The sequence below is a fragment of the Bombus huntii genome, chromosome 16 (assembly GCF_024542735.1).
Source record: "Bombus huntii isolate Logan2020A chromosome 16, iyBomHunt1.1, whole genome shotgun sequence".
NCBI lineage: Eukaryota > Metazoa > Arthropoda > Insecta > Hymenoptera > Apidae > Bombus > Bombus huntii.
The window spans coordinates 5,399,888-5,425,779 of NC_066253.1; the positions used below are offsets into that span (position 1 = coordinate 5,399,888).

Genomic DNA, 25,892 nt, shown 5'->3' on the forward strand with positions numbered 1-25,892 from the left:
GAATATATTTAATTAGAAGTGATTAATAATTACTTTAAATTCTATTGCGTTGTTGTATTATCGCATTGCTAATACATATTTATGTATAAATAAAGTAAAATATAAAATTCCAATGCGCACTTACTCAAGATCAAGAATTTGAATTGATTTTACCGACATAGAAACAGATGATAAGTTATCGATTGGCTGAAATTACGCTTATCACCTATCGGTAACTATCATATTGTTGAATTTTTTAAAATTGTATTAATTATAAATTTCTTTAAATACGATGTTTTCATACCAAATTATTTTGTATATTAAGGAACGTAGTTTTAAAACAAACTATTTAGTAAATATATTATTAAAAAACGGAAATATCAAGGGAATATTCTAGAATAGTAAATGCCATGTGTTGTGTCTCTCCACCAATCCGAAGAAGACATTTGGACCAAGTTCCAGCCGGCTTGTATCTCATTGGTCGACGTGTATTGCGTGGGTTCATTCTATTGGTGGATTACTACAGTCACCTTTTAGTATATCAAAGCGTCGCGGGTCAGATTATATGACAGTCGGCATAAAACAGCGGATCAAGGTGTTTGAATTGAATCTAAAGATATATACTTTTTCTTCCTACCATTATTCGTGAATCTTTCACGGCAACAATGAAAAAGGCGTTATTATTATTATCGGTCCTGTTTTTTGCAGCAGGTAAGTTTAATAAAAACCGTGTAATCAAAAGAAAAAAAAAACCATATTAGAATGCTCCCGTTAATCGAGCAAGAGCATCAACATACATTTTTGTTATCTAGGATTCGTTAAGGCAGAGAGTTTGGTTGAGGAGGATGTGGGAACAGTGGAAAATGATTTGGGTGCTAGCCGCGAAGGATCTCGTACAGGTGAAATACTTCTTCCATTCTGGTTTTTCTTCTGTCGTCATCTACATCGACGGATTAATCATTCATGATAACTATGATATAAAACAGATGCACACTATTACGCATAAGTATTTGGACGCTCCAAATTATTTCAAATATTCTTCAAAAAAGGCTCTTTGATTTCATTTTTACATCTAATCTTATCTAAGGCAGCCATATACAGTTAGTAGATACAGACTGATAAGGACAATAGTTTGATATTAATTAATATAAATAAAAAACTGAAGGTGGATGAAAATTGCTTCTATGAAAACACCCAAGTTAAGTGACTTTAAGTATATCTGTTTAATTAAGATCTTACAATGATTTTATAAAGTGCCAGAAGATCAGTGTTTTGATTAGATCCCATTAAGTGTCCAAATATTTTTGCATTGTAGTATACATATGGAATCTTTATCTGATAACTTTGACTATGAGACATATGTCTTTTTTCCTTACATTTGGGGTTAAAAATAACTTTCTGCAAGTTCTATAATATTCTGCGATGGATGTAATTTGGTTTAATAAGAAAATACATTTTGCAGATAATGAGGTAGTTCAAAGAGAGGAGGAAGCAATCAAACTAGATGGATTAAATGTTGCCCAGATAAAAGAACTTAGGGAAAAAGCTGAGAAATTTACCTTCCAAACTGAGGTCAATCGTATGATGAGACTCATTATAAACTCTTTGTATCGTAACAAAGATATTTTCTTGAGGGAGTTGATATCTAATGCATCTGATGCATTAGACAAAATCAGACTACTCTCGCTCACTGATAAAAATGTCTTGGATACCAATCCAGAGCTAGCAATTAGGATAAAGTCTGATAAAGAGAACAAGATATTGAGCATAACTGACTCTGGTATTGGTATGACCAAGAATGAATTAATCAACAATCTTGGAACTATCGCAAAGTCAGGAACTGCTGAATTCTTAGGAAAAATGCAGGATACTTCGAATGCTCAGGATTTGAACGATATGATTGGTCAATTTGGAGTTGGTTTCTATTCTGCTTTTCTTGTCTCTCATACAGTAGTAGTTACCTCCAAGCATAATGATGACAAACAACATATCTGGCAATCTGATAGCAGCAGCTACAGTATTGTAGACGACCCTAGAGGAGACACATTGAAGAGAGGAACTACAGTTAGGTGAATAAAATGATATTTCTTACATTTTGTTTTTACGAAATTCGTGAAATTAATTTCGACTGCTTTGTAATTACAGCTTGCATTTGAAAGATGAAGCATTAGATTTCTTAGAAGAGGATACCATTAAAAATCTTGTAAAGAGATACTCGCAATTCATCAATTTCCCCATTTACCTTTGGAGTAGTAAAGTTGTCCAAGTAGATGAAGATGATGTGGAAGAAAACACCCCTTCTAAAGAAGATGAAAGCAAGAAAGAAGAGTCTGTTGAAGACAAAGTAGATGAGGAGGAGGATGCAAAAGTTGAAGATGCAGAGGAAGAGAAAAAATCAAAAAAGGTTGATAAGACTATTTGGGACTGGGAACTCTTAAATGATTCCAAACCCATATGGTCTTTGAAACCATCTGAAGTTGAAGACAAAGACTATAATGACTTCTATAAGGCACTAACAAAGGATACTCAGGACCCTCTAGCAAAGATTCATTTTGTAGCAGAGGGTGAAGTCACCTTTAAGTCGCTTCTTTTCATTCCTAAAGTTCAGCCAAGTGACAGCTTTAATCGTTACGGCACTAAAGCGGACAATATTAAGTTGTATGTCAGGAGAGTTTTCATCACAGATAAATTTACAGACATGATGCCTAACTATTTGTCCTTCATTCGTGGTATCGTCGATAGTGATGACTTACCATTGAACGTCTCACGTGAAAACTTGCAGCAACACAAACTCATTAAAGTAATCAAGAAGAAGCTGATTCGAAAAGTGCTGGATATGATAAAAAAGATTCCTAAGGGAGATTATGAAAAATTCTGGAAAGAGTACAGTACTAACATCAAACTAGGCGTGATCGAAGATGCTCAGAATAGGGCCAGATTATCCAAGCTTCTTCTATTCCAATCCTCTACACAGAAAGGTGTGACGTCATTGTCGGAGTATGTGTCCCGAATGAAGTCCAGTCAACAGTATATTTACTACATCGCTGGCTCTTCCGAAGAGGAAGTGAAAAAATCTCCATTTGTGGAGAGATTGGATAAGAAAGGTTATGAGGTTCTATACCTTACTGAAGCAGTCGATGAGTATGCTATTTCTGCTCTCCCTGAATTCGACGGTAAGAAGTTCCAGAATGTAGCTAAAGAAGGTTTCTCGCTTGATGAGGGGAAGAAGGCCAAGGAAAGGATGGAACAGTTGAAAACCACATTTGAACCTCTGGTCAAATGGTTAAATGATGTTCTGAAGGATCATATCAGCAAGGCTCAGGTGTCTGAACGTCTCACGGACTCCCCGTGTGCATTAGTTGCTAGTATGTTTGGATGGACAGGTAACATGGAGAGATTGGCCATTTCAAATGCTCATCAGAAGACTGACGATCCCCAGAAGACATACTACTTAAACCAGAAGAAGACTTTGGAAATTAATCCGAGGCATCCACTTATTAGGGAACTTCTGCATAGAGTTGAAATTGATAGCACTGATCAGACAGCGAAAGATATCGCATTAATGATGTTCAAAACGGCTACCCTTCGATCAGGGTACATGCTTAGAGAAACTGCCAGTTTTGCCGATAGCGTAGAGCAACTGATGAGGAAGACCTTGGGTATTTCTTTAGACGAAGTTCCTGAAGAAGAAGAGCTGCAGGAAGAAGAATCTGGATCGACAGAGAAGCAGGAGTCGGAGAAAATCGTAGATATAGATGCCGATGAGGATGAACAAGACGAAGAGAAACATGACGAATTATAATCGAAAATTGTATCACATTAGATTATAATTTTCTAGTTGTATGGCTATACAATGTATAGTGAATTATCATTGCAGATGCAACTGTGTTGTCGCGAGTAAAGATGAACTATTGTACAGAGGAGAAAAAAGTATGATAGCTATATCCTTTGATGACACTTTGCAGCATTTCATACTGTTTTTTGTAATCCAATACCATTGCAACAGCGTATCAAAGGATATCATAATTATTTAAAGGTGAAAAAAGGAGATTTATCGCTCATTAAGTTTGTCGTTATAATAATGTGTAATCTCATAAGTTCCATTTTTGGTAAAAAAACAATTTTCATAATTTATTTCGTTTGATCTTCCACCTTTTTATATAAGTAAAGCGAAAAGAATTACTGACTGAACCCAATAAATATATATATATATATAGTATGTTTGTGATGCGAATGAATGTATTTGTATAAAGGATATTTAAAAAAAGATTATTATGATATTGTTCATGTCCCCGTTCCTTTATACGAAGACCACTACCGATCGATTTTGTTCCTTTTATACAATTTACGATTTTCCATCAATCAAAGATAATTATAATCTTTTAATTATAATCTATCTACCTAAGATATCGAAAATTTTGTTCAATTATCAATTTTTCGAGTTTCTTTTACAATTGTTAAGTTTGTTTTTGCTTTTTTAAAAAGTTTGATTAAGTTCATAAAAAGAAATGGATCAGAAACCGCATTTTCAACACGTTGAAAAAGGTATACTGGTAATTACTTTAAGGATATTATCTAGCTAATGAAAGAAAGTCTTTAAACAAAATAATTTACAGACAAAACTAATTGTCAAAAGTTTTACAATTTCTAAATGTGTGAAACAAAATCTCGTTGGAAAGCGCCATTTATTATATAATAATTAAATACAGGGTCTTCCATAAGTAACTTTCCCATACAAAAGTTGTATAATATTTTTTTATTATATATTTTTAAATTTTTGTTTCAGATTTGTAAAAATTGTTTTTTGAAAATTTATAAAATTTAAGAATTCACAACGGAGCAACGAGTAAATATAATTGAATTTTATTTTCAAAATCAGTTTTTCTAACTCTGTTTTAGCGAGATGTAGTTTTTTCGTCTTAATGAATATGTTTTAATAAACAGAATACCATATTTTGGGATACTGAAAATCCAAAGGTTAGATTATATATTTATCAACGTGAATCGTATCCACAAAAATCACAGTTTGATGTGACGTTATGTTGTAAAGAGTAATTTTACTTTTTTTCTGAGGACTTACTCATTGCTGCGTTGTGAATTTTTCCATTGTAACTTTAAAAAAACAAACTAAAAATCTGGAACAAAAATTTAAAAATATGCAGTAAAAATAAAGTTATACAACTTTTAAATGGTTTAAAGTGACTTATGGTCCACCCTATATTTATACAATGATTTTTGCAATTAAAAGAGGGGGAGAAAATCTTACTGATTTTCGTTAGCTTCTTATTGTATTGTAAAGTACAATGAGTTATATGCTAATATTGCAGCCTTGCTCAAGATAATTTCTGTTTCCCTGATGAGTTCGTATTTTCAAAACAATGTTAAGTTATTCATTTCCGGTCGGCAAGCCAATGATGGAGTCGATTCCCATGGAACCAGGACAAACAACGTAGATATCCGAGCGCGGCCGAGCGCTCATTTCCGTTTTCGAATCCGACGTCACCTACTCTCAAAGCCCGTGTGTTTTGTGTTTCTTTGGGGCCACGATGATTATCGCTAATTTAACGTAAGTATTGTCACGTTTCAGATCACGATCGTTTAAATGATATCAACAAGAATTCGCATGGTATCGTTCGTATAGGAAAACTGGTCACGAAACCGCGCGAATTCCTTGCGTAAGTTTTGCACAACGAACGAAGACTCTCGCCATGCCGGTCTATAAAGCCCCTCTTTCTCGAGCACGTTCAATTAAGCGAGAAATGATGGTGAAAATCATAGCTGGCTATCGTTTGTTAGTGTCGCAACGATCGTCTTGGACCAAATCGATCGACTTAACCGGGGAAAGAAAACTGGACGAGACGGATGGTCACATATAAACAAAATAAATGGCGTCGGCATACTTGTATTCCTGAATATGACAAATTTTTACTTCTCGAGTGTTTTCCTTGATTAAGGGCCACGATCTTGATATTCCTTTTCTCGAATCGGAATAAAATTTAATGTATGAATTCGAAGATTTCTCTGTGGCAATTTCACCAGCCAATACAATCGTTAATCATTGTTTGACTTGTTTTTTGAATTTGCATTTTTTTAAAAGGAAATGTCCCTGTTCCAGCATGTGTGCAGTCTGATATTATAAATAAAATAAATTTTAGAAACTGTATTCCTGGTAGCTTTCGAACAATTTGTTTTTTAAGCCTAAGAATATCATAGAAAGCGGTACTTAGTAGGTGCAAGTAATGAATGATATTTATTTTCCAGGTTGAAATTATTGAAACTCAAATTAGATTTCTTCGTATCTTAAAAATATCCAAAATCGAAAGATAAAAAAATTATTTACTTGTCTAACAAATTAAAGAAGAAAACAAAGAAAAACATAACATTACGTGATTAATCAACCAAGCTTAATTAATAACTGTAAGTCACTAAGAGAATCTTGAACAAAATGGGCATTCAAGATTTGCAAGTCTTTTTGGATAGCAATTATGTACAAGGTGGATCTGTACCCGTGGATCTGTTAAAAATAGCACGTACCATTACGCAAAGACAACATAATCGCGTTGGTAAAGCACAACAGTTACATTCTGGAAAATTAAGACTAGTCCTTGATGGAGAGTGCTGTTTAGATAGATTATATGGAGGATACTTTTCAGGTATATATAAATCCTTTCTGTACAATTGTTATTACATTAAGTAAAGTACTCAGTGAAATAATTTCTCATACAGATTGGGCTTGTGGAGGACAGTGGAATAGAATGTTGCAATTTTTAGCTGTTCTTATACAAGCAACAGAAATGTCAGGTTTAGAATTAGCTGTATTCTTTAATGGATGTTTCGAATCTCCTAGACGTGCTGACTGGGTTCTAAATCAATTACAAGTACGAATTAAAGTAAATAATGTAAGTGATAGTTTATTGAAACATTTAAAACATTTTGTCAAAATTCATATAATTTAAGACTATATCTTTTCAGGTGTTAAAACATATTTCAACCAAGGGAACTCCACCACCGAAAATTTGGTGGACCCCACCAGTTTGTTTAAGGACTAGTCTACGTATGGCCTTGCGGCATTTAAATGTTACAGTACTATGTAGCATGGACGATCATCATCAAGAAGTAATTGCATATTGTCGAGAGAACAGTTTTAACGGCTTAATTGCTGACGATGCGGAATATGCTGCGTTCGATCCTCCACGATATTTCTCGTCTGAACAGTTAAAACTTACGTACAAAGGCTCTCTCGACACCAAGGAGTACATTCTTCCGGAACTTTTAAAAGCTTTGAACATCCCTTCTGATAGATTATGCTTGTTAGCCGCGTTACTTGGAAATTATATTTTAACTGAGCAAGACTTAACCGATTTTTATAAGAAACTGAATGTCAATACCAACCTAAACAAAGTAAACGTCGAACACACGATTAAAACGATTGCTAATTTTGTTCGGGATTTACCATCTGTCGAATTAGACGTAGTTTCGCAGAAGGTTTTTGGATCTTTGTCAGATCCGAGGTGTTCGAAATTGAGGCAATCAGTTCAGTACTATATAAATGGAACTAAAGACGGATTTTTGCATTATAAACCAGTAAAACCAAATAGAGGTATATTCTTACTTCAATTTACAACTCAATGTAACACTGTTGGCCATAGTTATTTAGGACGCCTATTCATTGTAACTATCGAAAGATCTATCTAATAAATTTTATTTTATTTAGTATTTTACACAATGAAACACATAATTTTAAACAAATGAAATAATAGATTTATAATATACTATCTAGAAAAAGAAAGCAGTAAAAGGCACGCAATTTGTACTAAATATCAGTTGGTGTCCTAATATTTATGCCTGGCAGTGTATTTTTACTACTATATTTTAATCTTAATAAATTAATTACTTCAGTACATAAGTTGGACCCGAAGCAAAGCGTGCAACAGTCAAATTTATCCGAAACGCCGTCAACATCGGAAGCCGACTCGAATTTAGAAACTTCAAGATTCGCGTCCGAAACTGTAGAAAGCGAACGCGAGAGTTTAAACGCATATAAGCAAGCTACTGCAAATGCAAAGTCCGCGCCACAAATTGTGATAGATCCACCGGGTATCCAGGGCCATGGAGACGATAATATTAGGACAGAGGAAGAACAAAACAATGGACACGCTATAAATGGTACACACAATCTTCTAATTAGTTCGTCCAGTTCGAGCAGTAGTTCTTCCGCTACGTCTCCATCTCACGCGACAGCTGATTCGTCGAAACAAGCGGAGAAAACGATGACTATTCCCAGCACGGTACCAGAAGTGATGCGTACTGCATCTGAACGACATCAAAAAGGCTTAATGTCTCCTCATATTTATCAAATTCTCATTGCCGGAGAGATCAAATTGCCCGTTCTTCTCGAAGACGAAAATCATCGCGAATTTCCATCGATCCACCTTATTTACAGACCCGTCAGGCAAATGGTATACGCGATACTATTCAATCTTCATCACCGAATGTATTTAGCTGCTAAGAGTAAAGAGAAGGGAGGTAGGTAAATTAATTCTTTTTGGAAATACTTTGGAATGGATTGAGTGTGTACTAAATTATTTTGAATTAATAGATAGTGAAAAAATTGAAGTCCCAGATGTTGTAATAAAGGAGTGGGTATGGTCCAAATCGAATCCATATCTGACTCCAGAACCTGTAAAGGCAGAACAAATTGGTTGGGGCGTTCCTACGATTCAACGTTTATGGTTTGGGTATGTAATTATTTTGTGCCATAATTATCATGTTCACAGTCTGGTATCTCATATATGGGTCAGAATACTCTCGACCTACCGTCGGTTGATCCGATCGTAGTTCAGGAGCGTCTAACATTAAAAAAGATGTGACTCTTGATATAGGGACATTTTGTGTTTAAATTTTTATAATTAATTAATATTAATTATATAAATAATTAAATTATAAATGTTTTATATACAAGGAATAATTTAATTGAATACCATAATTAATTTAACAGAAGTTATTGGGAAAACAAGAATTGTTATAGCTTACATTTTTATGTGTGCTGTTTCTTTAAGCAGCTAATGCAAAGTATATGCATATCGTTTTCTGGGATGTACGGGAAGGAAGTACGTTTTCGGCTTGGACTGTAAACGTGTTATTTTTATTGGAGGATGAGAAGGGAAGTCTACTCGGAATTTTCATTTGCAGCACGGGCATAGATGACAAACGTCGTCGTTTACGAGGATTCCTGACTTGTATGAAATCAGATACACCACTTATGTTAAACACTTCCTATGTACCGCAACACCTTTTAGTCATGGCTTGTGTATTAAGGTAACTTATGATTCTTTTTCCTGTGAAATTTTTTTTTTTATTAATCTACTATTCTATGATACATTTAATTTTATTACAGATATATTATGTCGTTTTCGGATAAAATAAAGGTTCTACGTCGTTGGGAATTAGACGCCTTTATTGCACAAGCATTTTCGCCAGAGCTTATGAACGCTCAGTATTTACAAGATCTTCAGGTAACTTGAATAATTTTTTACTAAGTTAATGATAAAAATTATATATTATCTTGAACTTCTTTATATAGCTTCCTTTAGTAACGTCACGCGGAGTCCAATTAGCTACTTTATTCATGGCTGGTGTTGAAACTGCTCTCTTAGCTAACGATGCCTGTGGTGCACCGATTCCATGGTTAATGTGCTGCCCGTGGTTATATTTTGATGGAAAACTATTCCACCATACATTGGCTCGTGCTAGGATTGCGAAAAACTTACTAGAACTCTGTGGTGGTCACATAGATCGTATCGTGAAAGTCGAACGGATGAAAAAAGCTATTTTAGAGGGTACCAACGTTATTTTCGCTCGGGCACCTCCAGTTGGCCCAGGTATATCTTTCAACAAATGCTTTCAATTTCTTAAACCTTAGAGGCTATCGTGGCTCAGTGATAAAACATTTGTCTTATAAGCAAGTGTCTTAAGTTCGAATCCTCAGTTTGTCGTTTTTTCCCTTCCAATAATCTTAGCATACCGTGTACATATTTAATGGTATGTTTTCAGAATGGAAGGAAAAAAATATACAGCTGTATTGCTTCGTGGATTTAATATGTCTCGACTTTGTCTGCGAATCTCAAAGCTGTTACATAATTCTTTTATTTACTACGTATTAATTTAATATTTTTCCTTTTACCCAATCATTTTTTTTAAATAGGTATTCGCATGTCAGTACCACAGAATATTCTGGCCGCCGGATGTACAATTAACGACGGCTTAATGCGCGGGAGAGGTAACGGAACTATGCCTCAACGTGGATTAATGCGTCGCCCTATACCTTCCCGTGGTGGACAGTTAGAAATTGCCGGGGTTGTTGTTGGACAATGGGGTCCAAACTATGGACAACCTGGCCGCTTACCTCAGCCTCTACAGGGACATCCTCGCGGGCGGCTCCCGCCACAGGTAGGTAGTGTCCTTCTGCACAGTTTGCACAGAGTAAGAGAAAAGTAAGATAACATTTTAATGTGTGAGAGAAAACTATCGGAAATGATAGACCTCTGTTGTGTAGTGGCAACATTGGTCTATAATAAATGAATTGATATAACATAATATTAGCACTATTCTAAGTTTTTGATTGCTTTATTTTTGCGTTACCTTGTGCTTTTCAAGTAAAAAAGACAGCAATTATACTTCATAATTAATCTTCAAGAAAATTGGAGCTATCCAGTGTAACGTTTTAAGATGTATGTTTTAGGTGACTTCAATTGGTGGTCTCAAATATGGTCTCCCTCGTGGTTTCACCCCCATGGGCCGGCCCACGTTCCAAACTCGAGGGAACAACCGTACACAAATCGCAGGTCGTGGAAAAAAAACGCAGATGAAGGTAGATAGACATCTTTATTATACAACTTATTTGTTCCATTAAAAAAAAGATAGTGAAAGTGAGTTATTGTGTAGATAACTGGTAAAAAGAAAACTCCAGTTAAGAAGAACAAAGAATGCGAAAACAAAAAAGACAGCAGGGGGCGAGGCAATAACGTTGATGGAATAACTGATTATAAGTGAGTTCATTTTATACTTGCATATGCATAAAATAATCATCTTGAACATCTATGAACATGTTTGTTGATATTGCCAGTGACTCGATTCCAAATATGAACACAATAAAAGACGCACTGCCAGTACCAGGCCAATTTGAGGACGCTGTAGAAAATGGCAAAGGAATAGAAAAAGGGCAGGGCGACGCGTCGCTGGTCGCTCCAGTCGCCGCAGAGAATTAGGTATTTATACATCACATTTATATCGACTTTTAGACACTCCCGGATGTGACTCAAGACTGCAATCAAAAGGATTTTCTTAGAGAAAAAAACAAGTGTGTGTAAACGAGTAATGATGCGCCAATGACATTTGAAAGTTGCATCATAATTATTGCATATGACACAATTACTTTTAATCGTGCAGAAAATTGTTTTTATAAACGAAAAGAAAAAAAGGGGGTTTAGAGTTCTTTTTCATGTACCTTTGCTCTTTAAGGAAAAAGAGGGAAGAGAGAGAGTGTGAAAAAAGATGTATACACAAAATTGCCTTGAATTTTCGCACAATGAGGATGATGAGGAAGACTTTTCAAATGTTACGCGCAGAATCACTCAACAATGTCTAAAGCTCTGATGGGGCCAAACTATTTAAACTAATGTAGAAGAAAAAAAGCATCGTTAACGCGATGTCAAGATATTGTAAAACCACAAGGATGTAGACCCATTTCCGACGTACACGATACGATGTCCTCACTGCCAAACGTACCATTCAGCGTGTAGGATAAGAGCGAAAACGAACATGATTTAAGAAAAAAGAAGAAAATATTTAAAAAAACAATGAAATCGTGCTTGTGCTAACACGAGCGTGCTTTTAGACTATTACTACTCCGCTCGGATCACCATAAGGATGAACTCGACTGATTAGTGTATGCGTGCGCTAATTTTACTAAGAACGAGAACAAGTCGTCAACTGCTATAAGTATTTAATTCTTAAGAAGTGTGATTATTTTTTTTACAATGAAAATATATATTTTCCGGTATTATATGAAATGCTCGCATTGACAGTCTCAGTACTCTGATCTCTAATAATTGTAGGCACAAGACAGAAATCGCATGCTCTAAGACATCACAGACGGACGAATGGACAAAATTTGGACTGGAGTGTATCACGAATAGTTTTACTGAGTTTTGTAGATAACGCGAGGCAGGATACTGAGACATTCATTAGCAAATGGAGACTGATGCTTTTCATATAGGTAAAATATATATTTATATATGATTTAGATTAGAAATTCCCGATAGATTACATATTATATGTAAGTTGTGAATGATTGTGTATGAATATGTGTGCAATAGAGTGCGAGGTGCGTGGAGTCACTGTATGTGAGAGAATTACATAAGCGCGAGAGAATATTGTTTTATTTGTGTGTGTGCTTGCGTGCGTGCGTACAACGTGCGCTCGTGTGTATGTGTGCGTGTGTGTGTGGACGTGCGTACGTGTGTAGTATGTGTCAGAGAGAAAGAGGGAGAGGGAGAGGGAATATGTTGTAGACGCGTGACTGTGAGAATGACATATAAAGAAACATAAGAAATGTATATAAATGTGGAATGTTAACGCGTGTCCGTTTACGTACACACGCGTGGTACATAAGAAAATGAACGCGCGTGTACGTGAGCGAATTGATATATTTATTTGTTGTTGTGTCGGTGGAGAAACGAATGAATGACTTTTGAACGAATTATAAATTTCCATGTATGATATGTACTCATGGGCACACGGAGGGCTCATTGCGAGAGTAATCGGCTTGAATTTTTATAAAATAGAAAGACGAGGTTCTCTGAAAGAGTTATTCTTGCGGAGGTCTTCCGGTATCGCTTGGGAAATATGCTACACTATGCATTATTCTAATTCTATTACCAGGTTCGATAGTACCTCATTTAATAACGTAAAAAGAAAGCAATAACTAGTTGCGCCATAGAGAAGTATCTATCTTTTATGATTCTATTGAAGAATCTAAACGTGTTGTCTTCTTTTTCATTTTTATTTCTTCTTCCTCTTATTCCGGATAAACATTTTAGGTATTGTTGCCTTTTGTAGCATATTTTCGGAAGCATATGTGTCCCTCCTTTAATTGTACATACGAATAATTTAGAAACAACAGCGTAAGGTTGGTGTACATAAAAGAGGAGTCTGGTGGCTTTGCGCTTTTGTCGCGCAAAGAACCGGTTCAAATTAGGAGATCATCATGTTAAAAGAAGAAGATGAAAAATACTATTTATGTGTAGAATAGTCGAAAAGACGTTCTACCAAAGATCATTGGAGTTTGAAGGGTAAGGTGGGTTCTTTTATCAGTAAAGTATGATAATACACATATGACAGAGATACAAGACAGCACGACAGAACACGATTATTTATGGAATGGAATGAAAACATAAACAGAAAGAGTAGGTAAAAATGGTGTGAAGAAAGGATATGCGTCTAAAATGCAGAGGTAATTTAAATTGAGTAAAAGAGCGAACGAAAGCGAGAGAGAAAGCGATTGTGAGAGAGAAAACCATTTATTGAAATAATATAATGAGAGATAAGATAAAAATGTTATATTTTTGTAGATTTGTTATCGCGTAAAAAAATGCATTAAGACAATGAGAAACTTTATATAATTTGAGCGACGGTTGAATTGAGCCTGTGAGAATTAAAGCGAATGACTAAGATCATAGGAAGAAAGTGTATTGTACAGAGAATGAAAAAGAGATTTAAAGGAAAAAAAGCATAGAGGAAAAAATGAAAAAGTGCTTTAGAAGAGACGATAGTATATTGAACATGTTTGACATCCGTGATTTAATAGAAAATCTCATTAATTCTTCTGTGTCTCCGAAGCTCTCAAAGTTCTGAGTTGCTTGCAAACAAAGAAAAAAGCTAAAAAACAAAAAAATATAAAACGTGAAAAATAGGAAGGATATTTAAAAAAAAGAAGAAACTAAATGTCAGCTTCAATATAAACTATACCAGTGTATGCATATAATAAACAGTTTTCTCAACGCGATTTGAAAAATAGGCTGAAGATTACAAAAAAAAAAAAATAATGAAACGAAATAAAAAGTCAAATCCCGTCATGAACGGAATTGTGTAAATTAAAAAAAGCAGAAATGAATATCATTTGATTATCAATTAATAACACGCATTCACACCATCCATTATTTTCCGAGTACGGTATATAATATATAAAATGTGCACCGACGTATAAAAAAAAGAAGAAAATGATAGAAAAAAAGATCGCCGTATATCTTTCTTGAACAATTTAAAGTTAAAACGACGCCAATCGCTCATGAACGACTAACCAACGTAATAATAATAACGATAATGATAATATTAATAATAATAATAAGGATAATAATGTTAAACTAGAAGCAGAGAGACGTTTCAGATCCGACGGATGAATATTTGAGAGTAAAAATGCCACTTTACGCTTTCGTGTAAAGGTAGATTTTCTTTCTGAGAAATCGATCATCCTGATATATGCAAACCGGAGATTACAAAATATGTAATAAAACAAAGTAAAAAATGAAATGATAAAAAAGACATAATATATATATAACTATATGTATAAAACATGATGGTACACAAACACAATCAGTTGCTGCTGCACTGATATGAGGTAACGCAATAAACATAAGAAGTGAAATAATTTAAATATACGAAATATTGAAGCGAAAGCAAGCAAAACCATGATACGGAATATAAACGAAAAAAATGAAAAAACGGAAAAGAGGAAAAATAAAGGATAAATAAAAGGAAGCAAATATATATGAAATCCATATTATTGAAAAAGAAAACAATACAACAGAGCAGAAGTACCGCAAAAATAACAAAATATAATATGTAATGCAAAAGAAAGAAGTGGAAACTTGCGTAAAAACGGCGAATAAAATGATCGACGTAAAAAGAACAGGTGCGCGCCTGACTCGTGCCTGCTTTTTCGTTGTAATATGTAGTAAATGAAAAAAGATGATAAAACACGCAAAATATAGGGGCCCACGAAACAACTTTAACGATAGAGGACGTATCCGTGCGAGAATGTGAACACAATAAGCCAACATATAAAACGAATAAACCTCTCTTTGTGTATTTAGGGAAAAAAAGGAAAAATTCCATTTATAAACTCGATCTTCGAACACTGTGTGTCATTGTGGTAAACAGAAAATTAATTATATTTCGAAGTAAGGCACATCTTTAAACTCTTGCTATAAAACAATGATAACGATGATGATATGATGATGATGATGCTGGAATATTGATGATGATAAATGCTTAATAAATGAGAAACAGTCGAACGAGAATGTAAATTAGGCGACTGTATGTATATTGTTTCTCTTTTTTTGTTTTTTTTTTAATCTGTAGAAGAGCACTTTTATTGTAAATGAAAGCGTCAATTTCCAGTGGACTGTTCTCTCTCCTTATTTTCAATCAACATTATAGCTGTATTTTTATTTGATTAAATTTCGATTTTGTGTCGATACAGCAAGTGACTAAACATTCAAAACAGACATGGTTTATCATGTCTTCCATTGTGAAAAAATCATGAAAAACTTTTGCTTCTTCTCTACCTGTTCATTTTTTTTATTGTACGTTCTTTTTTTTTATTATTATTACTCTTTCGTTCTTCGTTTGATTTGTAATCATATTGTAGTAAAGCCTTAGGACTTTTTGCGAAAAATCACACATATATATGTATATGTACATAGGGAAAAAATATAACATAAAAATGGAGCGGATCATTTAATTTCAATGATTTGTTTTAAATGATTGCCACAAAAAAAATCAATGAATAATAAGTTTATGTTATTATTTCACTGTATTTCTGATAGAAGCACGCAACCGATAGGCATTAAAAAAAGAAAAAAAACGTTCAACGTTTTCTTCTGATTTCTTTTCTTCTAATGTATGCTATACTCATAGCTTCGTGTTAATAGAACATCAGGATTTTCGATAGCAACGCAATGAAAAAAAGATTACAATACAGAGTGCCTTCGATGGAAGATCAAAAAAGGCAAGAATGAAGGTGATACTGAGTTGCTATGACAATGCTCGATACATAAATTTTAAGTTTCTCTTTTTACCATAGTTTTTCGCTTGCATACCCTATTAACAAGATATATTAAAAGTACGGTAGCAAATACAGTAAATAAAAAAAGTATTAATAAGGTAAAAAACCAAAAAAAGATGAAGTAACGAATTAAACACTTATCAATGTAGCTGCAAATGTATGTGGGCCCCGTCTTTATATATTCTTATTAAATATTACATAACGTATATTCTGCTATTATTTTTCATAGCTAAAGGAAGCAACAAGAACAATGAAAAAACAATAAGATGATTAAAATACCAAGCGTACACAGAGGGTAATCATTGTATGTTACAATTTATAATCATTGTATGTTTAATTTTTTTTTCTGTTTTACTCTCTTTTTGTTTTTCTACTGCGTAAGAAGACGAGGTAGTCGATGATTAAGTGTATAGCGCATGACATGATAGAGCAATATTTTGCGAACAAAATGAGGAAAACATTCAGGAAGAATACTTTACGTTTATCCAGACAAAGATGCGAAGAAAACAAGTAAAATTGTACATGCGCTATGATATTTTGCCGATGGTCGCGTTATTTTCAACCTATATGGGTCGCTAGGTGATTACCACATTATTTGCAACAGTAGAAAAATCCTAATTAAATGTAATATATTTATAGTCCTTTTCAAATTATTATTTGTTGGTATAACAGTGTTCAAACTATTGCAGCATAATGATTTAACTGATCTATATAGAAAAGAATTAAGTGAATATTATTTATTTGCATTTGCTATAGAAGTTGGAAACAGAATGGTGTGCAAGATTTCTGTATGCAAAAACAGCATGCTGTATTAGTTGGTAATTTATAGATGTGTTTATGGTATTGACAGTATTGCCTAGCCGACTCATTTAGTTGTTGTATTTCTCTATAATACACAGTCAAATCGATGTATTCTTGTTGGATTATTCCATCTTGTAAATTATTGTTGTAACATATACCCCATTCATGTCTAGTGTCAAGCAGAGCTGATTCTATGCTTTTGCTAATTGGAAAACCAGAACAAATACGTTTTCAAACAAAAAAAAGAAAAAAAAATAAGGAAAAGAAGGAAAAGAAAACAAAGCGCGGATATTTAATTAACCATTCGTATATTTAAAAAGAAATGGAACAAGTTAAAGATTTTCATATTGTTGATTAATTTAGAAACAGGCGTGTGGAAAGTTAATGGCAAATCATAAAAATAAATAAAGGACGGAAGAATCAGTGCTGGCGAAAACACAAGGCAACCAAAAATTATTATAAAGCTAAAAAAAGTCACATTTAAAGTACTTTTAAAGCGGATACATATTTGGAAAGTAGGAGGTAATCATTGTATAAATGTAGTGGCAACTCTATAATACTACAAAACAAAAAAAAAATCAATATATTCAACAATTATTCGAAATACTAAATGCAAAATGCACTTTAATGGATGTTGTAACAATTTAGAGTATTCAAATTGCATCGACATTTTACTGTAAATCTGTTTTTTGGAACACGACTGCTCTGCTGACTGAACAAAGGATATTTTTCTTTCTTAAAGAATAAAAATGAATTGAAAAAATCACTTAAAAAGATAATGATTATATATCGGGAAACAAAGAATGATCTTTTTTTCTTTATTCCAACAAGCAGAGAAGTTTCTCCAATGACAGATATCTTAAGTTTGTTTCTTTTGAAGAAAAAAAATATATATATTTATCTTCGTTTTTTCTTGTATAAATGCAATTACACGACACACATGCAAAGTAGAGAGAACGGCAATGGTTCATAGAGATTCTCTGTTCATTTGAAGAGGAAAATAATGAAAGCTTTGCAGGACACACTGCACGGTTCGAAATAAAGGAAACAAACTTTCAATGAGGTTTTATAAAGAAAGCTTGTTCGAATGAGAGGTTCTCGGAGATGGTTGGCTGACATTTTCGGAAGTTTAATGATTTATTAAAACGTGTTGTCATGTCTTGAATACAATTAAAAGAACTATAAAAGAAAAGAAAAAGATAATTTTGTGAGTTCATCTTCCATTTTATGTCCATGTTTTTTCGTCACAATGTGTTATTCAGTTTATTCAATTTAATTTTATATTACTCCCCAAATTAATACTCTGTTATCTTATAAAAACGTAAATTGTAATAAGAATTATTAAAAATATTATTTGATAGTTTCTTAAGTACCAGCTTAATTAAACGAAATGGAATGAATGATTAACAACGCATCGTCATTATTTGTTGCATATTTATTCTGATTTCAAAATTTTTTCAAATATGACTATAAATTTTATTAGTTTTATTTAGTATCATAAAGTGGTATGATTTACAGGATATATGTACAGCTGGTTTTTGTACTTCTCAATATCAGTGATGTGCACCAGAGATTTGTCAGTCTCTTCTGTGGTAGGAACATAATTCAATGAATACTTTACCTTCCCATATTTCTCTACTTTTGTGTCTCTTTTAGCCGAATCAGCTGCAAAAAAAATCGATAACGTTTTCATTTAATAGTATAATATATAGTACAATACAAAATCAGTGCACTTACAATTGACTGCATTTGCTGATGTTTCAACACCTTTGTTATTCTCTGTATCAGATGATTTAGCAGTTCCCACTACATGCACGCTTAATTTTCTGAAATTGCTGCCATTAAATGTGTGAGACTTCATCCATTCCCTCAATTCGTCAATCTTGATATATTCGATCACACTCAATTCCTTTTCTATTCTATCAAACATGTAATCGCCACTTTCAATTTCTGACCAGTTCCTATCAACCTCTTCTTTCAAATGTATATCCGCACACCGTTTTAATTTTATCACTGCTTCCTTAACACTGTCTAACTCCTTTTCCGACATCTCTTTCAAAATATTATTAAACATCGCCAAAAATGCTTCTATCCTATTATCCACGTATTCGGTGCTGTATTTGTCTGCCTGAGTGTACACTGTGACAGTATAACCGAGGATACCGAAGGTATCCCTTAACAGACAGAAGACATTGTAACCAAGTTGCTCCAGTGTTCTAAGTTGATTAAAAACAGGCTCTTCCATAATCGTCTAAGTTAAAATTAATAGAAATATTTATTACTCATTGTACAATAAATTTAAAGTAATATAATTTAAACTTGTACTTACAATTAATAGTTCGATAATAACTAACAATCTAATAGATGAGACATCGGATTGATAGTAATTCATTACAACAGAATTTATATCGATGCTATTGAAGTTCCTTACTTTACAATAATGTGAACCAATTGGTATTTGCGCCACCCTCACATGTGGCATAGTATTAGGCAACAATGATCCACACTTCAGTGCCTTTACACATTCTTGAATGTTTTTTATTACATCTTCTTTTGTCATGTTTCCTTGTACCAAAGATTGAATATAAATGTGATCAGTAAAGTGTTGAACAAAATTGTGAAATTCAGAAAATTCCACATTCTGAATGGCAGCGTGCTTGTCCGCGGCCGTCCAGTAGACGAGCATTAGAATTGATAATCTTACATCTCTGAAACAATTATGAAAAAAATGTAGAACATCTTAAATTTATTGTTTGTGGTTTTGTGAGAATCATTACCTACCGAACCAAGCTTTTGGGTTTTACTAAGTTATTATAATATTCCTTAGTTTGTTCTTCCTTCATCACTTCGAAAAACTCTTTAGTTATTAATGTCGGAATATCAGCTATACATTTCGCAATAGTCATTAACAAAAGCTACAAATAAAAATAAAAAAGTACTAAATCAAAATAGTAACTATCCGGAAAAAATTATTATAAGTAGACTGTAAAATTTTACGCAATTATCAGTAATTTAAAGATACAAAAATGCATAGAATTCACATAATATTAAAGAACAGATAAAATATCCAAAGTGTAGTATTCTTTATAATATTTAATAGGTAAATCAAATTTCTATCTAGGTCCTACTTTTTTAATTGTATTCATAAAAATATGAATTTGTATACAAATCCACAGTCTAATTATAAGTATCCTTACTGGTAACTTCTGATTGAATCCATTCATTTTAAGCATAATACCCTTTTCGTTCGTGTAAATAGCATGGTTTAATTCAGCAATCGTGGCTGGATACAATGTTTCCACTAACAGTTGCTTCAATATAGCAACAAATAGATCCATTATGACTACGCTAAAATTTTAATTATTTCTGTAAAAAGATCATGCTTCTTTCATAAAGATTCCAAATATTTACCCTTTCAGTGAACAAACAGCCATTGGTGATATGATACAAAAATACATATAACATTCAGGCAAGCCGAACTTCGGATCAGGTCGGTACCAAACTTCTATTATCTCATCTGAATAGATTTTTGTGGGGTACTTGGGTACACCAGGTGGTATTGAGATTAAACTGAAATCATCCGTGATATACATATTGGGTAATGGTAAATGAAATTCAGGCAGAGGCTTCATAGTCTTCCAGCACTCTATCCATTCTTGAGGAATCTCCATATTTGTATATTTAGTTTTGAACCAAGGTTCCACTTTATCGAATTCTTCATCATTGAATTTTTTATCAAGTATTATAATATTCACATCATTAGGTGTTAAATAATTTAAACAGGTTTGTATAGCTTCTGCATTATATTCAAAATACAATTCGCTGCCAGTAATATAATCACGAGGAGGATAATAATGCATGTTTTCGCACAAATCTTCCACATATTCTGCTGGTGGAAACTCATCTGTAAATCTATAAGGAAACCTTGTCTATTAGTCATTCTAATTATTATATTAACAATCATTGATCACTTTAATGCACCTAAAATTCATTTCCTTAATTTGGTGGATTTCATCATAAATTCGTTTTTGCGGGCCTTCTTTTCGCATTAAATTAATAAATGAGAATGTGGCGTTTAATACTTCCGGTAGGTGTTTATGTCCTTGCTCCGTCAACATCAAAGACAAACTAAACAACCCGTACATCGAATTGTGTTCGAAGCCCCTTTCTGCATTTCCGCTGAAAATCCCAAGACACCACATCTTTTCCCTTAAGTAACTAATCAAAGAACCTTTTCCTTCGTATCCCATAATCCAGGAAATATACTGATGCGGTTTGCTTTTATACATATCGTGAAGAGGTGGCATGCACCATGTCAACTCTACCTACGAACAAAATAAAATGTAATCGCCATTACTAGACTGCGAATTTTTATGCATTTTTGTATTTTTATGAATGTAACTAAATAAAAAGGAATTTAAACAGCTTGCTTTATCTACTAAATATTAATCACAAATACTATTTTGGACATTTCATATGTTTTTGCATATTATATGCATTGTGTATATTTTTACATGTTCAAATTTTCTATAAACGCATAAAAATCCGCAGTCTAGTTATCACTTCTAAAATTATGAAGACATACTTGGCAAACATCTTTTATAGGTTTGATTTTATAAATTCTTCTAAAACTTGGTGTATTAAACGAATCTGTGCCCTTAAAGGGAGTAAAGTCGTCAGGTGATAAGCCATTACTTGGTACATTTGCAAAGCATTGTATTACATAGTCTTCTAGCACATCCAGTGGAAGTCTGGCCTGTAAATCAATTTTGTAAGTTAATATTATTTCTTCTGAGAGCGAATTCCGATTTAGTAAAATAAAAGACTAACTTGTATGGCAAGTTTCATTCTGTGAGCACTGTAGTGACGCTCCCTGAACTTATGCAACTCCTCATAAAGTTTTTCATCAGTTACATTATCTCGTAATGTAATTAAATTACCCCAACAAAACTTTGTAGCTGGATGATTTGGCTGCGCAAAGCTACTAAATAATTGTTCTTTTCTACAATAGTCAGAGGGTAAGGCCATCTGAAACTCTATATGGTTTATTTAATCTTATTATACTAACTAAATTAATTAAATTTCATTATGTTTTGCATTTTCAAAATATACCGCTTTCTATGGATTCACGTTCTCTCGTTATAGCGTCCTTCCTCATTAAAGGTTTAATAAAAAATTGAGCAAAACGATCAAGGGCAGCTAAAAGATGCTTTTCTTGTATTTCAAAATAGAATGTTGTTGATTCACAATCAGTGGAGGCATTGTCTGATCCACCTCTTTTTTTAATAAACATATCAAAATCGTTTTCCTGTTAATATACATGGAAATTAAATAAAACTTCAGGAGATATAAGATTCTTTTTCGAAATGGGTACCTCAGTATATTTCTCTGATCCCATAAAAATCATATGCTCCAAAAAATGTGCCAGACCTGGAATTTCTGGTGGATCACTGAAGCTTCCTACACCCACAGTTAATCCACATGCTGCCTGTGTAAGAAATATGCGTAGCAGCACACTAAGAATATTAATAATTCATATTTTTTTTAAATTGATTAAGCATCATATGGTGTATCGTAATAAAAGATACCATTTTTTCTTCTGCTTTTACTGGTTTGGGGCAAGCACATGAATCAGCATCTTTGTCATCGTCTGATGGATTATCCTCTGTATCACTCTCTTCTGCACTTTCTTCTTCTTCATCCTCTTCACTTTCAGTCTCTTCATCTTCATCTCCTTTTTCATTTTTAATATTTATTGCATCCTCTGATAAGTTCCAAATATTTATACTTTTATAAATTAGTGAATTGAAATAATAACATAAAAACAAATTAGTGAAAGGAAAGTGCTAACATAAATAGTTTTCTTTTGAATACACATATATTTGTTTTCTTTACCTTTATCAGTGCACTCATCATCTTGGGTACAAAAGGAGTGTAGGTCAGCAATTAGCAAAGCAGTCAAGCCATTTTCCAATTTGATCACTCTATAACATTCAAGAAAAGTAAAACAAATATTCAACAGAATGTACCATCTATTTTTACTACTATTTTTTTTTTACCTGTACTCTTTCTTGTCGTTCTCCGACTTAACAGGCGTTTCTAAATATGTAACTTTCTCTCGTGGTTGTTTTGAAACGCAAATGGAGATTTCCTGTGTTTGATTTTCTGTTTGCATTTTGCCAATGACCATTATGTCCGTATTGAGGTTATGTTCGGTAGGGATATTGGAGTTTTGTATCGAATTAATCGAGCCTTGATTCGGTTTCAGTTTTTTTTCAGGAGGACTTTGTATTGACCTTGTTGGCATTATCGTTGTGTCAGGTTGTACATTAACTTTACATTGGAGAACCTTTGTGAAAAGGTGTCTCCAAAACCGTATCACCATACGTGACTGAGCAATCTGTTTCCAGTTATCTAGTTATCTAATTCCACCTTCATCTGTTTCTATTATACTCCATCATATCAAATTTCTTAAAATATGTATAGTCTTTTTTTATTATATTCTTATTTATAATGTTATGTAAATATAATATTTACAATCATCTTTTTTGTTAAATCTTTCGTTTCCTATATAAAGTACGCATTAGTAATTTATATTTCCTTTTTTGCAATACCCTTTACAGGAATAACTTGATCTACGATTTAAAATTAAAAGTAACCGCTGAAATATAGAACTATCTAAAATTCAATTTACACTTTCTACAGTCCAAAATGATTTTACAATAATCTAGAATGAATTGCAAATGTTAATCTAAAAAACGTCAAGTTGCAGTCTTATTGGCAACATTTTGTATCGAAGATACATTTATTTAAATTCAAAAACAACTTAGAAAATTCAACTATAGGCACTTTATTAAATCAATTGTTTTATTTAATAAATAAAAAGAATAAAGAAAAGGAACTTTTTATTTTTCACTTCAAGTTAGACAATGTACATATGTATATAGATAAAAAATATGCGCACAATGGATTTAGCCTAATAGTGACAACATTTTTTCTTTTCTTTAATTTTTTCAATGCATCAGCTGATTGTTAGTTATGCCTAGTAGTTTTAACCACTATAACAGTGTGTCATGGAGTAATAAGTAATTAATGACTATATGTAGTAAGGAATCAATGTTAACATATGTAGAAAAAGTAATAGTATGAATGGATTTTTTCAAATTCGTGAGCTTTTTATGCCGACCTCGCGTAAACAGGTTATGAACCAATCAGAATCATTCCAACACCGCCGAATATTGGCGGCGCCATACGGAGTTGTCCGAAAGCAGCCGCCTATTGGTAATTCGAAAGCGAACGATAAAACTCTGTGCTATACCATGACCTATAAAGTACTTGGTAATTATTTTCATATAAGAAGAATCGTTTTATTTTATGAATTTTAATAGATATAATCTCATAAACTTAAATACATACTGTACATATATAATATACTAACAGAAGAATATAGTACTACAAAAGCATTTCTGTAAAAATGCTATATAGCTATGTAACTATATATGTTGAAATATCCCTGTAATCTTTTCTTTGATAAAAAGAATATCTTCAAAAAAAAAAGTATTTTTATAACTATTGAAAAAACATAATCATACTATAAAACTTACTATAACTGCAAGATATTCTACAAAATTTATTTTATTGAAAGTAGTTTTTTACTGAAATATTATTAATCATATCAACATCAATTTTGTTACAACATAAATTATTAGATGTAGAAATAAATTAAATAATCATAATTAGATTGTTGATTTTCTTTCACATTCATATTTTTGAGTACATAATTAAAAAGATAAAATCTCGATAGAACATTATTTTATCTACCAAGTATTACAGGAAACATTATACTTTAGATATTTTATTTATTTTTTTATATAATGTGTATTAAATAACCTTCTATATTTCAAACAACTATTTCACTTTTGTTAAAGATTTAAGAATGTAAAGTAAACGATAATTTATAGGAAATAAAAATACAATTTTTAATATATTTATATGGTATTACGACTGAAAACAGATCCAAATATGTATGTGTGTATACTATGTATGCATATTAAATCCAATACGATTTTTGAAGGTTTTTTATCAACTCGCTAGGTGGAACCGACAAGGTATTTTGTCTTCTATCATGTATTTTAACTTGCTCGAAAATATAAATAAATAATGCTAAAAAACGAAAAATTAATTATATTTGATTGAACTATTAAATATCTTAGTTTGCTTGACAATAAACTATCATCTGAAATAATTTATCTAGTAACTGTAATTCAACTCCATTTTCTAACCTATAAATACCGAAATTATTGCAGAGAAATGGCAAGGGAACCGGATGAAGAGTTAAGGAAAGCGTTCTCGCAATTGCATGAGAAAATGATTGATACCACGCAAAAATTGAAATTAGCAGATTTGCAAATTGACAAATTGAAACGATCTAAACAATTTGCCGAGCTGACAATGAAAGAGATAACCTCTTATCCTGAGAACACAAAGACGTACGAATCAGTCGGCAGGATGTTCCTTTTGGATGACATAGATAGCATAAAGGCCGGTCTCAAGAAACGAATGAAAAATGCTGATGAAAAAGTGAAGACTTTAGAAAATAATAAAACGTATTTACAACAGAACTTAAAAGAATGTGAAAACAACATTAGGGAAATGATCCAACAAAGACAGAATAAAGACACGTCTGGTTAAAAATATGCTTTGTATCTTTTTACCAAAATTATTGTCGTATTATTTGCGTTAGAAAAGCTTCATATGTTAGTTTTTTATTACTATTGTTCACTATATCATTGCATTTTTGAACTTATGCATAAAATTATGTTTCATTTTCAACGTATATAAATTATGAACAAAACAATTATACAATTTGAAATATGTAATTATGATTAATTGTTCTGTTATATTTATGAACTTTACAGCGTTTTGTAACCTTTATTTATTGTCTATATGCTAATTAATAAAACTTTTTATTATAACATTTAATATG

General features: G+C 32.7%; 4 protein-coding genes across 8 annotated transcripts; 3 read left to right on the plus strand and 1 right to left on the minus strand.

Moving 5' to 3' along the window:
- Positions 1-516: 516 nt before the first annotated feature.
- LOC126874647 (endoplasmin) lies at positions 517-4,248 on the plus strand. Its single transcript, XM_050636936.1, has 4 exons — positions 517-690; positions 792-878; positions 1,442-2,048; positions 2,125-4,248. Exons 1-4 carry the CDS (start codon positions 645-647, stop codon positions 3,779-3,781), a joined length of 2,397 nt encoding a protein of 798 aa, XP_050492893.1. The 5' UTR covers positions 517-644; the 3' UTR covers positions 3,782-4,248.
- A 1,150-nt stretch (positions 4,249-5,398) lies between these two features.
- On the plus strand, positions 5,399-14,084 carry LOC126874266 (constitutive coactivator of PPAR-gamma-like protein 1 homolog). 3 transcript variants are annotated; one of them, XM_050636070.1, is made up of 14 exons: positions 5,399-5,545; positions 6,241-6,632; positions 6,706-6,878; positions 6,952-7,579; positions 7,879-8,505; positions 8,579-8,717; positions 9,172-9,297; positions 9,377-9,494; positions 9,563-9,860; positions 10,184-10,428; positions 10,721-10,849; positions 10,924-11,027; positions 11,105-11,246; positions 11,500-14,084. In XM_050636070.1, the coding sequence occupies exons 2-13, from the start codon at positions 6,425-6,427 to the stop codon at positions 11,244-11,246; spliced, it is 2,937 nt and encodes a 978-aa protein (XP_050492027.1). In that variant the 5' UTR covers positions 5,399-5,545; positions 6,241-6,424; the 3' UTR covers positions 11,500-14,084. The 3 variants fall into 3 exon arrangements, with proteins under 3 accessions (XP_050492027.1, XP_050492025.1, XP_050492026.1); XM_050636069.1 differs by adding an exon at positions 5,621-5,980 and having other exon boundaries at positions 5,406-5,545; positions 11,105-14,084; XM_050636068.1 differs by having other exon boundaries at positions 11,105-14,084.
- Positions 14,085-15,279: 1,195 nt separating this feature from the next.
- On the minus strand, positions 15,280-23,852 carry LOC126874265 (nardilysin-like). Of its 3 annotated transcripts, none has more exons than XM_050636065.1 (14): positions 22,966-23,852; positions 22,802-22,890; positions 22,495-22,670; positions 22,281-22,394; positions 22,019-22,214; positions 21,737-21,942; positions 21,492-21,662; positions 20,888-21,231; positions 20,318-20,818; positions 20,104-20,254; positions 19,688-19,821; positions 19,236-19,614; positions 18,644-19,157; positions 15,280-18,571 (listed from the first exon to the last, which is right to left on the minus strand). In XM_050636065.1, exons 1-14 carry the CDS (start codon positions 23,289-23,291, stop codon positions 18,402-18,404), a joined length of 3,471 nt encoding a protein of 1,156 aa, XP_050492022.1. In that variant the 5' UTR covers positions 23,292-23,852; the 3' UTR covers positions 15,280-18,401. The 3 variants fall into 3 exon arrangements, with proteins under 3 accessions (XP_050492022.1, XP_050492023.1, XP_050492024.1); XM_050636066.1 differs by having other exon boundaries at positions 22,495-22,693; positions 22,966-23,024; XM_050636067.1 differs by having other exon boundaries at positions 22,281-22,422; positions 22,495-22,693; positions 22,966-23,024.
- Positions 23,853-24,855: 1,003 nt separating this feature from the next.
- LOC126874289 (prefoldin subunit 1) lies at positions 24,856-25,888 on the plus strand. Its single transcript, XM_050636125.1, has 2 exons — positions 24,856-25,014; positions 25,213-25,888. The coding sequence occupies exon 2, from the start codon at positions 25,217-25,219 to the stop codon at positions 25,595-25,597; it is 381 nt and encodes a 126-aa protein (XP_050492082.1). The 5' UTR covers positions 24,856-25,014; positions 25,213-25,216; the 3' UTR covers positions 25,598-25,888.
- The last annotated feature ends 4 nt before the right edge of the window (positions 25,889-25,892 follow it).